Source organism: Tauraco erythrolophus, chromosome 3 (genome assembly GCF_009769465.1).
Source record: "Tauraco erythrolophus isolate bTauEry1 chromosome 3, bTauEry1.pri, whole genome shotgun sequence".
Lineage (NCBI taxonomy): Eukaryota > Metazoa > Chordata > Aves > Musophagiformes > Musophagidae > Tauraco > Tauraco erythrolophus.
The window spans coordinates 67,092,327-67,106,825 of record NC_141467.1 but is presented as its reverse complement, the minus strand read 5'-3'; the positions used below and the strand labels follow the sequence as shown (position 1 = coordinate 67,106,825).

At 38.8% G+C, this 14,499-nt stretch overlaps 1 protein-coding gene across 1 annotated transcript in view; it reads right to left on the bottom strand.

Annotated features, from left to right (window-relative positions):
* Positions 1-14,499, bottom strand: part of PREX2 (phosphatidylinositol-3,4,5-trisphosphate dependent Rac exchange factor 2) — a 181,531-nt gene that overhangs the window by 86,168 nt on the left and 80,864 nt on the right. The window contains exons 9-14 of the mRNA XM_086609368.1: positions 14,111-14,260; positions 10,461-10,605; positions 7,952-8,052; positions 2,299-2,402; positions 816-865; positions 184-259 (exon numbers count right to left, since the gene is read on the bottom strand). Of these exons, the coding sequence (XP_086465494.1) occupies positions 184-259; positions 816-865; positions 2,299-2,402; positions 7,952-8,052; positions 10,461-10,605; positions 14,111-14,260 (626 nt within the window). The remainder of the gene's footprint in view (positions 1-183; positions 260-815; positions 866-2,298; positions 2,403-7,951; positions 8,053-10,460; positions 10,606-14,110; positions 14,261-14,499) is intronic.

Below are 14,499 nucleotides of genomic sequence, written 5' to 3'. Positions count from 1 at the left end.
GAACAGCATGGCTGCTGACAGCTGATTTCTGTTACTTTACTAGTTTAAGAGGATTACACTTACACACACTGTTCTAATAACCCTTACACAAAGTGTTTGCATGTTATTCTGCTTAATACATCACTACCTTTCAAATTAGAATTTAAATGCAAAATGTACATAAATCCAAGGGCGTATACTTGCCTGTGCAATCAACCAGTCTATGAGCTTGTTAGCCATGACCACAGATTTGTAGGTTCTCAAGTGATAATCTTTATCTCTGTTCAAAACAAAACAAAACATTTAAAAAAAAATCAAACAACAAAAAAAGACTAATAGAAAAAAACATTGTGTATTATAAACAAGCGAGTGCAAGCATGAATTGAGCATTTTGTAATGGTTCAGAATTTGCCTCTGCAGTAAAAAAGCAAGTCAAACCTCTCCATGTAGATAGAAAGGAGGAGGCTGACCATAACTTACATGGGCAATAAGGTCACTGGAGTATAAAGGCAGTTGTTTTGTTACAGCTGGGACTCTCCAAATGAGGTAATGGAGTGTTAGTAAAGTAGTGTATTAATATATACAGCAAGCATATAAGCACATCCATCAGGACCTAGAAGGCTCTAGAAGACGGTAAAAAAAGGTCGTACTGAACAGTTTGCAGTCATTTAATGATTCAGTTACACTTTTTGTCTTGATAGCCCTTGAATCTTGTTTGATTACCCCCAAGAGACCGATCTGGACAGGATGGCTTAGGTTCCTACATTCAAACACAGTATCTTGACATTATATATTTCTTCTGAATGACTCTCAAAGGATTTCCCAATTGGACTCACCTAATTACTGGGGTAAACAAACTGTGAAGGCGACAGTACAGTCGTACACCCTGTTAAAGAGAAAGATGAGGTTAGTTAACATGTTCATACCACAGAGAACATAAGAGGAACGGATGCCATAAGGAAGCCTATAGGTTCTAAATGCACTTCATTTAGATAGTAAAAAGGTCTGTTCAAATTTCTATATATTTTCATGTGCCTAAAAGTAATGTTTCCAGATAACAATATCAATGAATAAATTATGAGAAAGAGAACATTTCTATTCCAATTTAAGCTTCACTGAGACACACATAAAGGATTAACTTTAAGGTAGCATTAAAAAAATCTGAAGTTATAGTAGTTTGAAAGAAAAGTACACAAACCCTGAAAGATAAAGCAATGTGTCCATACATTAAAGTTTTCCCAATCACTGGTTGCTATTCTACACACAAAGTGAGTAATTAAAATAGAAAACACTGCATTTGATCATGTGCATCAATACTTTACTTACAAACTGAAATTATAACTAACCAATAAACTTTAAAAAAATGCAGAAAGATTCAAAGATTGGCAATGTTTTCAATTAAAAACAAAATTAAAACATTTGGAGGAGTTTAAGAAACTAGCATCAGAAAATGTTATTTAAAAAATGAAATCACATTGGTATTCCTTAGCAGACTATCAAAAAACAATTACGTTTATAACATGCAAGAACCACCATGTATAGCAATTAAAAGTTGTGTCAAATTAGATTCCATCCTACTTTGCTGTGCCTGGTAGTTCAGTATTGAAGAGGTCTCTAGATATACCTTATGTTAACAAATGCCAGCAGAAGTGTGAATGGCACTGTAATGTAATACCTAAATGCTGACATTTTCTATCACCTCAAAATCATGAAAAGTTTGAATATTCATGAGCTTAAAGGCAACCTGGTTCAATCATTTTGTTACGCTCAGTATTATAGATGGATAGCACTACCTGTCTGCGTTTAAACATCTCTGTGACTGCAGATTTACTGCCTTGTTAAGGCACTAACAAAAGACACTCAGATTTAAGAGAAAATTAAAAACAATTTTCTACGTAAGCTTCATATCTATCTGTGGTGGTCCTGCTCAGGCAGGGGGATTGGACTAGATGATCTTTGAGGTCCCTTCCAATCCCTAACATTCTGTGATTCTGTGAAAACGGACTGAAAAATATAAAAGACTGAAATGCCAGGTTCAGAATCACCCAGAAACACAGGCAATGCATCCTGCATATGAAAGGATTAAATACCAAAAATAACTAAAAAACAACAAACTTTAATTTTGTATTTAAAATGTGTAACAACAAGCCAAAATCTTCCCTTACAAATGGAAACATGAATTTGATTCACATAAATATAGAAACAGGCAAATGTGAGGGGATGTTATTTATCCTAGTGCAGTATTTTACAATATGTTTCATGCAGAACTTCCATTTCTGATGTGCTCTTTCTAATAATAGCAACTCTTCTATTCTATACCTTCGAGATCACATCCTGCATCTCATTTCGGGGGTAGTAAGTTCCATCATCGTATCGGAATCTGTACAGCATGTGTTCGGGTTTGAACTGGTGCTTATCTGTAACTAAATTTTAAAAACAAGTCATGTATTGTTAGGTGACTTTCTGAAGGAATCAACAAGAGAGAAGAGAGCCAGCATCATTTCTGCTAATAACAGCCCATTACACAGCAAGAGGTAGATTTCAGGCAGGCAGAGCAGGAAGTACAATTAGTTCATGTGCACTAAGCTCTATTACATCACTGGTGACAATATTTCTCACAACATGTAAGTAGTCCAGAAGAAATCAAACAATTTCAAGTCACAGGGCAATGAATAAGAAAGAAAAACAGGCAGGGAACAGCCTGAAAAATTAGGCACTCGAATCTGTTCTAGTCTTCAGCACTTCTTGCAAAGCTTATCAACCAAATAGTCAAATAAAGCCTATTTTGCAACTATTCATACTATTGTTCCACATTATTCTCCATTCTAATTCCTGCAGAGGCCATTCTCAGATGAGTCAACAAAGATACGAAGTCTCTACAACACATCTGACCAGTCTTGCGCTGGGGAGGAAAGGAAGAGAGAACACCTTCCTCTCTACACAGCCAGCTGAAGGTCTTCAGTGCAAGAGACTTGCAATCATTATGAAGATGTGGATAACTGATTTCTCCAAAGACTCGTGAAAACGGTTCTTAACATGGATTTTCAGAGTTCAATAGATTCCAACAACAACCTCACAACTTCAACTGTTTTGTCAAAACAGTCATATCAAAGGATACAAAACGCCTCCTGAAATGGTACTACAGCAAATCTTTCTGGTTCATTTGATGGCTGACAGCACTAGGCATTAGCATCATCCTAGGATAACTATCTTGTATTAATTACTGTTTTGCTTGCAGATGTAAGCTTTAATTTTGAAACTAAAACTGCATGTCATCAACTGATAAAGAAGGCTACTGTAATGTCTTCATAAATCAAATGTCTTCATTAAACAGACCTGACAGTGCTAGGTAATTCTTCTGTGCATGCCTTCCTATATCAAGTGATTAAACCATCATCCCTTATTCTCTTAGAAAAATTTATTTAGGCACCATAAACTTTGTATAGTAAGGTGCCTTCTGCCTGCATCATTTTTCATGCCCCTTCAAGCTCTTCAGTACCTCCACATACCATTTGATACATGGACATAAAAATTGGACTTCATATATTAAGTGGTTTCACTAGTGTCATGTTAAAAAGCAAAATAACTTCTATACCTGTATTTGACCTATCTGCTAATAGTAAAGCTCAGGACAGTATTCCAATTGCCTCGAACCAATGGTTCACGTTAAGGTGATGATCCAAAATAACCCTTAAGCTCTTTTATTTATCATTGTTTCTCAATATATCAAGATTAGACTCAATATAGACTACAAGATTTTCACCTACAGTGCCTAATATAGCTATCTAAATTAATTTTAATCGATTTTCACCATTTAACTCAGGAAAAAAAAAAAAGACACCTCCTATTTCTGTAATTAAAAATAATTTCCTACTGCTGGAGAAAAAATATATTACGCTGGATCAGCATACATTAAGAGTTTTTAAAACCATCAACTACAGAAAATAGAAAAGAACACCACCAGGACAGTATTGCTTAAGGCCAAGTAATTCCTCATTGTTACAGAGATGCACAGGGAGGACTACAAAGTAAGTACCTTTCCATCTTTGCATGCCCACGAGCAACAGAGTGGGCTCTGCCCCCAGGGAACACAAGCACCACTCCGTCTTTGCAGCCTCTACTTATACACAGTGCACCAGAAACTAATGGAGCAGGTCCACAGAGCTGGCACACCCTGATCTCTGGAAAGCAAGGAAACCAACCGAGGATGCTTCCAACTACAGTATTGTGTAAAATATCACATATATCCAGGGAATGCAAAGAAGGAAGCTGTAAATCACTGGTTTTTGGGGGAGTTGTTTTCTATGATATAGATGTGATTTGGCTTGTTCAAGAGGAGGGATAGATGATCTATCCACTACTGTATGAACATGGATACCTTAAAAAGAAACATGAAAACATTTAGCTTACTGTAGGGCTTTCCTTTTCACTAGAATCAGCTATACATTTGCAAGGCCATAGCTTCAAACACTTAAAGCTGATAAAACACTGCATTACTACTAAAATAAGGAACTCCAAGTTGTTTTCTATGTCACTCCCAACAACGTAACTATACTTTGCGTTGGGATAAATATTTATATGGCACATACTAAGAAAAGGGAACTGATTCAGGTTCAAACTGGTCTTTCCTTTTTTGCCAGGGTAATTTTGACACAGATCAGCACATCATTTCAGGAAACTGCACAGCCACATAAATACCTATTAATTTTACATCTATCTGATATTCAGATTATTTTTGTTACTACAAAGCTCATTACTGCCTTGAGAGGAAGCTTCCATCTCTAATCATACAGTAGCAGTGACCGGACAAAGTATCTCAGCCCATTGGCTGACATAAGTCATTTCATGCCAGGCAGTCTCACTCACCTCTGTGCCCGGCAAGATCATGGAGCAGATCCTCCTGGCAACTACGCTAAGGCACACAGAAAATAAGGAGGTGATTGGTGACAGCCAACACGGCTTCACTAAGGGAAAATCCTGCCTGACAAGTGTGGTGGCCTTCTGTGATGGGGTTACAGCATTGATGGATATGGGAAAAGCAACTGACATCATCTACCTCGACTTATCCAAAGCATTTGATACTGTCCCACACAACATCCTTGTCTCTAAACTGGAAAAACATGGTTTTGATGGATGGACCACTCGGTGGATAAGGAATTGGCTGGATGGTCGCTCTCAAAGAGTCAATGGTTCAATGTCCACGTGGAGGCCAGTGATGAGTGGTGTTCCACAGGGGTCAGTACTGGGACCAGTGCTATTTAACATCTTTGTTGGAGACATGGACAGTGGGATCGAGTGCACCCTCAGCAAGTTTGCAGATGACACCAAGTTGTGTGGTGTTGTGGACACGCTGGAGAGAAGGGATGCCATCCAGAGGGACCTTGACAGGCTGGAGAGGTGGGCCTGTGAGAACCTCATGAAGTTCAACAAGGCCAAGTGCAAGGTCCTGCACGTGGGTCGGGGCAATCCCAAGCACAAGTACAGGCTGGGCGGAAAATGCATTGAGAGCAGCCCTGAGGAAAAGGACTTGGGAGTGCTGGTGGATAAGAAGCTCAACATGGGCCAGCAATGTGCAATAGCAGCCCAGAAAGCCAACTGTATCCTGGGCTGTATCAAAAGAAGTGTGGCCAGCAGGTCGAAGGAGGTGATTCTGCCCCTCTCATCAGCTCTTGTGAGACCCCACCTAGAATACTGTGTTCAGCTCTGGAGTCCCCAACATAAGAAGGACATGGAGCTGCTGGAGTGAGTCCAGAGGAGAGCCATGAAGATGATTCGAGGGCTGGAGCACCTCTGCTATGAAGACAGGATGAGAGAGTTGGGGCTGTTCAGCCTGGAGAAGAGAAGGCTCCAGGGTGATCTTATTGCAGCTTTCCAGTACTTAAAGGGGGCCTACAGGAAAGCTGGAGAGGGACTTTTTACAAGGGCATGTAGTGATAGGACAAGGGGCAATGGATTTAAACTGAAAGAGGGCAGATTTCGATTAGATATAAGGAAGAAATTTTTTACATTGAGGGTGATGAGGCACTGGAACAGGTTGCCCAGAGAAGTTGTGGATGCCCCATCCCCGGAAGTGTTCAAGGCCAGGTTGGATGAGGCTTTGGGCAACCTGGTGTAGTGGAGGATTTCCCTGCCCATGGCAGGGGGATTGGAACTAGATGATCTTTAAGTTCCCTTCCAACCCTAACCATTCTATGATTCTATGTATTAAAGAATGCCACCAGGTAGATTTAAAATAGCAACGTACAAACAGATTTTTCCTTTTTGCAAAATTGGAGGCGGGGGGGAGGGAAACAAAAAACAAACAAACAAGGGAAAACGGTAACTTTTCTTCTTGTAAGAGTCCTCGCACCAGGAAGTGAAACAATGCCCATCACAACATGGGTATGGCATTAGCTAGAATGAAGCGCAGCACAGTGAAAATAATGTCCGGCACAGTGAATATGCAAAGTCTAACAAAGCCCTCTACAACATTTGCAATGTGAATAACAGCCAAACTTTCTTTCTCCCTTGCTCCCTCTGTGAAAACAGATGGTTCATTCAACTTTATTTTAAGAATTCTATTTTCACTGAATCACAGCTGGATCCACTATTCAAAGTAGCATGTCTAGCTTCACATTTCTATGCTCTAATATAATTATCCTTTTATCTCATGAAATTACACAATATTCATTTAACTTTGTATTGAGAAAGTCTATGAATGTATTTGGGATATAAATTACAAGATCAGGAGAAGAATCTCTGGCAACAGAATCATTCCACTGAAAACAATTCTGTGTGTGTAGTAAACATAATAGCATCTGACATTTGAATGATGGTGGAGGAAAATCATGTAGACTGACATTAAAGAATTAAAGACTACATGACTACGGATGAATAACTGTAATGTTTTTCCTCCTATTCTGCGTATGTTTAAAATGCATACAGCTAAGTGGCACTCTGTTACTCTTTCTTTCCAGACAAGGACACTGAAATCATGGCAAAGAACTTACAAAGTAAGTATTAAATTCATTGCCGGCTGAAGTATACAAGCATTAAAATGTATATTATTAATGATTCCATCTAAATTATTTAGATTCCATCTAAATTTACCCCTGGATCTATGGTGGAACAGTAGCTAATTTCACAACTGTTTCACTTTTTTTTTTTTTTAAAGTGATTGTACCTATTGTGAGCCAAACATGTCCCTGTCCATGGCAGGGGGATTGGAACTAGATGATCTTTAAGGTCCCTCTGAACTCAAACCATTCTATGATTCTATGCCTTCAAAATCAGAAGTTTCTCCAGTTTGCTAATATGGTCCTATTGGACGATACCTTGTAAAAGGGACAGAGATGAGGACCTGCTTTCATTAGAGAAAACAGTTGCCAACGGAAGTTAGCTCCAGAAATCAAATCTTCTTATTAGCTCAAAACCTGAACCATTTCAGTGATACTTCTCTCCAGAATGAGTTAAATACAGACAGATGACTGAAAGTTTCAGCATAAAAATATCAATTTTAGTTAACTATACAATGTAGCGAAAATAAGGCCTTAAAATTCAAAAGATTAAACTGTCGGATTCTAGGTTGGATTCCACCCGCTCCACCTGTAATACCTAACAGATGAGCAGGTACATTTATCAGCAGCCAACTGTGACTCACTCTCTTCTACAATTAATAGTTGAACACGTATCCCTAAGAAGCCTGGCCTTAATAAAAGGTTTAAATTGTTAAAAGCAGTCTGCCATTATCTATTCCCCCAGAATTTATTTTTGCTTACAAGAGAATAGTGATGTTTCTCTAGGTCCTTGTTTGCAATGTTGTGATCCCAACAGCATACATGTAATCTGATTAAATCAATGGAGTCTCTCCCAGTAAATCTGCTGGGCATGGACAATGGCTTTGCAAGACCATCTTTTTGTCAAACAAAATTAAGTCCACTCTAATTACAACAATTACCTTGAAAACAAGTAAGTTAAAACTAATTATATTTACCATGATGGATAATGCCATTCTCTAATAAAGCTTGGCCAAGATGAACACCTTCTTCAGATTTGTGTATCTCTCCAATTTCCAGCAACCAGGACACAAATTCACTGAATTAAAAACAGATACAAAAAACAAACTTTAAATGTCATGCCACCACATCTACTACGCTTCCGTCCCAGTTACTAGTATTGCTTACTAGCCTAGTAAGTGATTCTTAAGCCTAACGATCTTCAGAATACCATCCCACCTTCAAAAAAAACCACACATTTCAACTCATTATTTCAATAAAAATACATATGGTTTCCCTTGAGATGTCTTTTCCTTCCTGTTTAGAAGTTTAACCTTTGCGCATAGTGCAAAGCAAATTTGTTGATGGTACCCAACTAGGAAGTACTGACAAGTCTCTTGAGAAACAAGAGGCCTTGCAGAGGGATCTAGATAGATTGAAGCATTGGGTAATCATTAATGGCATGAAATTTAACAAGCCCAAATGCCAGATTCTCCACCTGTGACAGAGGAATGCCAGGCACAAGTACAAACTGGGGAGGAGTGATATGAGGGATCTGAAGGATCCCTGCAGAAAGGGATGTGGAGTGCTGGTCGACAGCAGGCTCCATACGAGTCAGCAGTGTGCCCGGGCAGCCCAGAGGGCAAACTGCACTCTGGGGTGCATCAAACACAGCATAGCCAGCCAGTCAAAGGAGGTGATTATCCCCCTGTGTTCAGCGTTGGTGGGACCTCGAGTTCTGTGTGCAGTTCTGGGCCCCACAATTTAGGAAGGATGTGAAGGTCCTTGAATGTATCCATAGGAGGGCAACAAAGGTGGTGAAAGGGCTGGAAAGAATGTCCTGTGAGGAGCAGCTGAGGACTGTGAGTTTGTCTAGCTTGGAGAAAACGAGCCTGAGGGCCAACTTCATTGCTCTTTACAGCTTCCTGGGAAGGGGAAGCAGAGAGGGAGGTGCGGATCTCATCTCCCTGGATGCAGTGATAGGACACATGGGAATGATTCAAAGCTACACCACAAGAGGTTTAGAGTGGACATTAGAAAGCAATTCTTTACCGAGAGTGGTCAAACACTGGAATGGGCTTCCTAGAGAGGTAGTCGATGCCCCAAACCTGTCAGTGTTTAAAAAGGCATTTGAACAGTGCCCTTAACAACATGCGTTCACTTTTGGTCAGCCCTGAAGTAGTCAGGCAGTTGGACTAGATGATCATTGCAGGTCTCTTCCAATTGAACTATTCTATTCTGTTCTATTTTATTTCCATGGTTTTGGGGATTTCCTAGAGAAGAGTAGTCACATGTGACCACTCCATCAAATATAAGGCAACCCCAGGCATACCTACTGCACCAGCCCAGGGCAGATACACCATGAAGGCAGAACGTAATCACAGTATGATAGAACAGCAGGCCTGTTACTTCTGAGACATGTCAGACATGCGAACATCCTCAGCATATACAAAAAGTATACAGTGCATGTGCAGGAAATATGTGGCTTAATTCACAATAAACCTGTTGCAATTCAGACATACCGGATTTATAGCACGTAAGATATTTGCATGTGTGTTACAAATGAAAAGAACAGTGCAGTGAGGTAGTGCAATATTTTAAGGTTTTAACTGGTGACCCAGGGACCAGCAAAAGTGTACTTCAAAAGGGTCCACTTCAAAGATAGCACAGAAAAGCAGCCATTTGACAGCAGGCTTAAACGTTTCACACATGGCTCCTCACCACGAGTGTATTCTTTACCTGCTTCCAACAACTTCTCTGAGGGTTTCAATTCTCACCTATGTGAGGCAGCACATGAAAATCTCCCTAGTTTCATTTCCACTTTTGAACCCAGTGGTGAGTATTGTTACCATAATGTGTTTGTGTAAAACAGTCTTGGTACTTTATACTTTCCATACTTAACTGTCTTATGGTCAAATGAAATAAGTGATAACCCCTCCATCCCCTAAACTAATTTTTTTGTCATATACACGTTTTTAGGGTTGCCTATTGCTTTCTCCTACTCCTGCATTTAGTCTTCTTAAGCCACAGGAATAATATGAAACTCTAAAGATCCTCCTGACAACAGAGTAGATTTCGTAACTACAGAGGTAGATTTACGTTTCATAACTCCGTATCTGACATTCAGGCAAGCGGAGGACGAAAACAGCTTTAGAGACAGATTTTTTTAAGTGGAACAAAGCAAATTTAGTACTCTAAACTAGGCATTTCCAGAGATAAAATGCATTAAGCAAGTTGGAAGTTATTTATTTAAAGAAATTATTTTATTTAATGTATCATCATATTTTCAACATGCCTTTGCAGCCTTGTCCGTTTAAAAAGCTACTTTGGAATATGAGAACACATCCATAAATTTCAGGTAGATCAATTTCCATTTTGGCTAAATTCTGGGAGGCAAATAGGCCTAACAGACATTACAACTAAAGCATGGTTTCCGCAGAATCCCAAAGAAGATTTAAAACATGGTTTTAGCTGGTTAAAATTTATGCTATAAAATGCATATAATACCTTCCAAGAAAGCATTTGGGGAAAGTGGTTAATTTCCTCTTCCTGTCTTTGATGAGATTCCCTTGTTTGCACATCATTTTGTACAGTCTTTCTCCTTGTTCAGAGATCATCACCCAAGTGTCCTGTTCCATGCCCAATTTTAAACCTGCCAAAAATACATGAGAATTTTATGAAGTGATATTGCTATTACATTTCAATATCTTCCCTAAAAGGGAGAAGCAATATCAATATTTTACATACAAAAATGGTAAAGGAATTCTTTTCCATTATTTTTCTCAGAATCAAGATTCATCTACAAACATTTAATACTCAGAAAGCATAATCAAATTTTATGCATAATTTCCTCAGAGTGAAGTTAAATTGTTACTGAAAATGTACAGCTATACCATCATCACCATTGATATTGCAGTAATAAATACGCTGTGAATTTCAGACTTCAGTAAATGAACATTTGCAAGCCAGTAGTCATGTCTTCACAAGTTTAAAAGAAAAGGGCCTTGGTTTTGCTCTTACCATGTGGTAACAAAAATGTTTTCACATAAAGGAAACTTATACATTTGTTAGTTTTACATAAGATTAATTCACCCCTTTACCACAAAATCATTTACATAACTTGATTTTTATTTGCTTAAGAATTTTCTCAACAACCAAAAATTATCAAGGGTTAGAGTTCAATTTTTCTTATTGGTTTATTTTTAACTGTTTCTCTTCTTGAGAAAATCATCATGTTTTCTCAGTAACAGATTATCAAAACCAGTTTTTGTTGAATTTTGCATCCTACTGGCCACTCACAGAAGCTTGTGCTTCCAAGAAATACCACAGACCTTCATATTTCATGTGCTTTCTCCATAAGCAATTATTAATTCTGAATAAACCACACATTTCTGGAATGGCTTATGTGTGTGTTCTCAGTTTCTCTTCAGATGTTCCCATTTTTAAAACTGTAACTTGACATATTAAATCTGAGTAATAGTCTGCCACTTCTTTAATTCTGAAAAAATAGCCAGAAAAAAAAATGTACCTGTTGTGAGAAAAAAGCCAGCAATGGTATTGGAAACAGATACAGGAGTGTCTCTCATTATCCATGGACCAGATAATGGTGATGCCACACAAATAGATAGTAATTTATTCCCAGGAAAAGACAACTTAACCAAAATACTACTTTTGGAGCTTACAGGATGTTGATGTTTTTATTTGTACTGACTGTTTGAATCAGGTCATCACAGCATCATCAGCCTTCAAGATGATCACCTTTTAAACAAATTTCTAACTTGCTGAATGCCTCAGGTGGTTACAGGAAAGCCACAAAACTGATAGAAAGCCTTCCTAGCAAGAAGTTTCCAATTCATCTTGATTTCTCCTAACAAGAAAATATAATCTATAAAGTGGTCCTAGTTGATAATTTAATTACAACTGCCGAAATCTCTGCTGAAGTATTTCATTCATGGCATCCTCTTCCTTTTGCCCAGCTTCTGCTATACAGATTCCAAATAAAAGTATAGGTTGAGTTTCCCCAAGTACATTCTGAGTACACTCAGTACATCTGAGTCTCCCAACACGAACAGCGCAGCAAGCCCCAGCTACATGGCACGCTCGCTGTATTTCCATGCCTCACTTCTGCTCCACGTGCTGTTTTTACCTAGTCTACAATCTGCCATTCTGTGCGAGATGCGGGATCTACAGCACCATTATGAAGAAATGTATGGCACACGCAGCACGATGAGGAAGGAGTCACTCACATGAGCCTCACTCCCAGCCCAAGAGATCTCGCAAGCGTGTTCGTTTGGGTTGGTTCGTCTCAGACTTGCAAAGGAGATAAAACCTCTCCTCGCGTGTGCAGTCATTTAGACTTCAGTGTAATTGCCTACACATATACACACATGAACAGGCTCCACGTCTTATTAAGTAAACACACAACCAAAGCATCTTTATGTTCACAGTGAATGGGAAAGTGTTAATAGATACATTTAGATGCAGCGTTTGAGTTCCAGAAAGATAGCTGTTTGGTTCCTGAGTCATTTGGCAACTTGACTGCAATTACGTTGATGCATCCTGCTTTGCAAAAGGTGTTTATACAGATATTTTGAAAAAATTCCATGTGCTGGATGAGATGGAAAAATTTGTAAGTTGATAAGAGTAACAGAGATATTCAAGAAGTATTTCTGAAGATTGTGTGTTGTAAACTGAGTCTAAGTGTGTATCAAATCCTCTTCTCTTTCTTTCATGGCTGTTTCCTTGGTGGCAAACCCACTGAGAACATCAGAAGCCAAAAATTTCCCCAAATTATAGGATGCTCAAATCCTAAGACATGGCTTGACTTGGGGATGGCTACCTCAGACTTCACACTTGGCAAGGTTTAGCTCAAACTCATCCCTACTACCAGCTGCTCAATAGCATAGTGTGAAACAGTAAGAATACATCAACATAAAATACTCCTACTCACTCTTTCTATTTCTTATCTAAAGGTATCAAGAGCCTAAGGGAACCAAGAAACTTAACAGTGAAGTGGGATTTGTTAAAAACCCTTTTAGTGAGTTCCAGACAAGGCCCTATACAGCAGCAGACAAACCTGGTCTTTGTTGTATTTGACACCTTCTCTACCACAATGCTTTTTCATTTATTATTTTTAAAATGTTGAGGTTTTAGACCTCTACGGCATATTTTTAGCTTTTCTGCTATTAATTCCTGTTTCTACTATTAATTAGCCAGTGATCAGACACCCTAGTTGAAATTCTGGTCCTACGGCACATGTTCTACAAACGTCCAGTATTCAACTTTAAAAGGCCAAAGGAAGTACTGTTAGTCTCCGTTTACAACGGAGGCAAAAAACAACGGCTACTGCAACAGCGGACACAAAATCTACACAGACCAGGAGAAGAATCCCAGATCTAACTACAAGGTCATATTTTTCTTTTAATACCAAGGCTCCAAACATCATTACTGATTAGGACATTTTAGCTTGCAAATAAAATTAGCTCCAGACGATGATGATGTGTCATCTTTTCCTAGTTCTACTTTGTGCTGGGTTCACCTTGAACACATGAGGTTATCTGTGGTCACATTTGAGATAAGCATTATATTTCATCCAAGTATTGTTCCATCTTAATTCAGTTATTCAAAAAGATAGTGGTTTGCCAATGGTGAGTGCTTACTTTCTTGGGTAGGGGAGAATACATCAAAGATGGGATTGTGAGTATATTCTGTACCATTTCACGATGGATCATTTGCATGAAGATCCAACATAGAAAACCTGCTCGTTTCAGTCATTCAAATGACCAGTCACAAAAGGAAATCAATGCATACAAATCCCACAAGGCATTTAGGACAGACTCTCATATGCCACAAACCGTAACAGTACACAGGCCTCGAGGAAATTATGACAATTTATATTGGTCTAAGGTAAGGTGTAAAATCATAAATTAAATCCTTTCCCCATTTCCAAAACAGCAGTCACTACCAGCATACATGATTCAAGCCATTATGCCCTTCCCAGTACAAGTTTGTGTTATTTTTTCCAAGCTGGTATTCATAACCCTTCAGCTGAGCCTGACACCACAAGTTTGCCTAGCAGCTGGTTTTGCTTCATATCTCAACATAAAAATACAGGACGGCTTTCTGGCAAAGCCACACAAGGAAGTTTATTAACCTACCTTTTCTTCTCTCTCTCTCTTTCAAAATAGCTTCCAGCCATTCTTGCTTCTCTTCAGGGGTTTTTGCCATACATACAAACCATTTGTTCTTTGCTGTGTTGTGGATCTTCCAGCCATTAATAACAGTGTGGCCGCTGCTGTGATAGTCAGCTGGGAATAGACAACAGGGCTTAAAGAGCACCAATTCTTAAAAAAGGAGTAGTTGTTACAATTATTAAGAACTCTTGTCATTACACACAAAGCTTAGGAAACAGAGAAGAAAACGAATTTAAAGTTATCTGTGCCACTTGTGAACCATGTTATAACTTAAGAAGTTGTACTTTTGACGTTTAGTAAATAACGTCCTTTTTACAACGTAACAGAGAATTGCCTAGCATATGGAAGAAGGT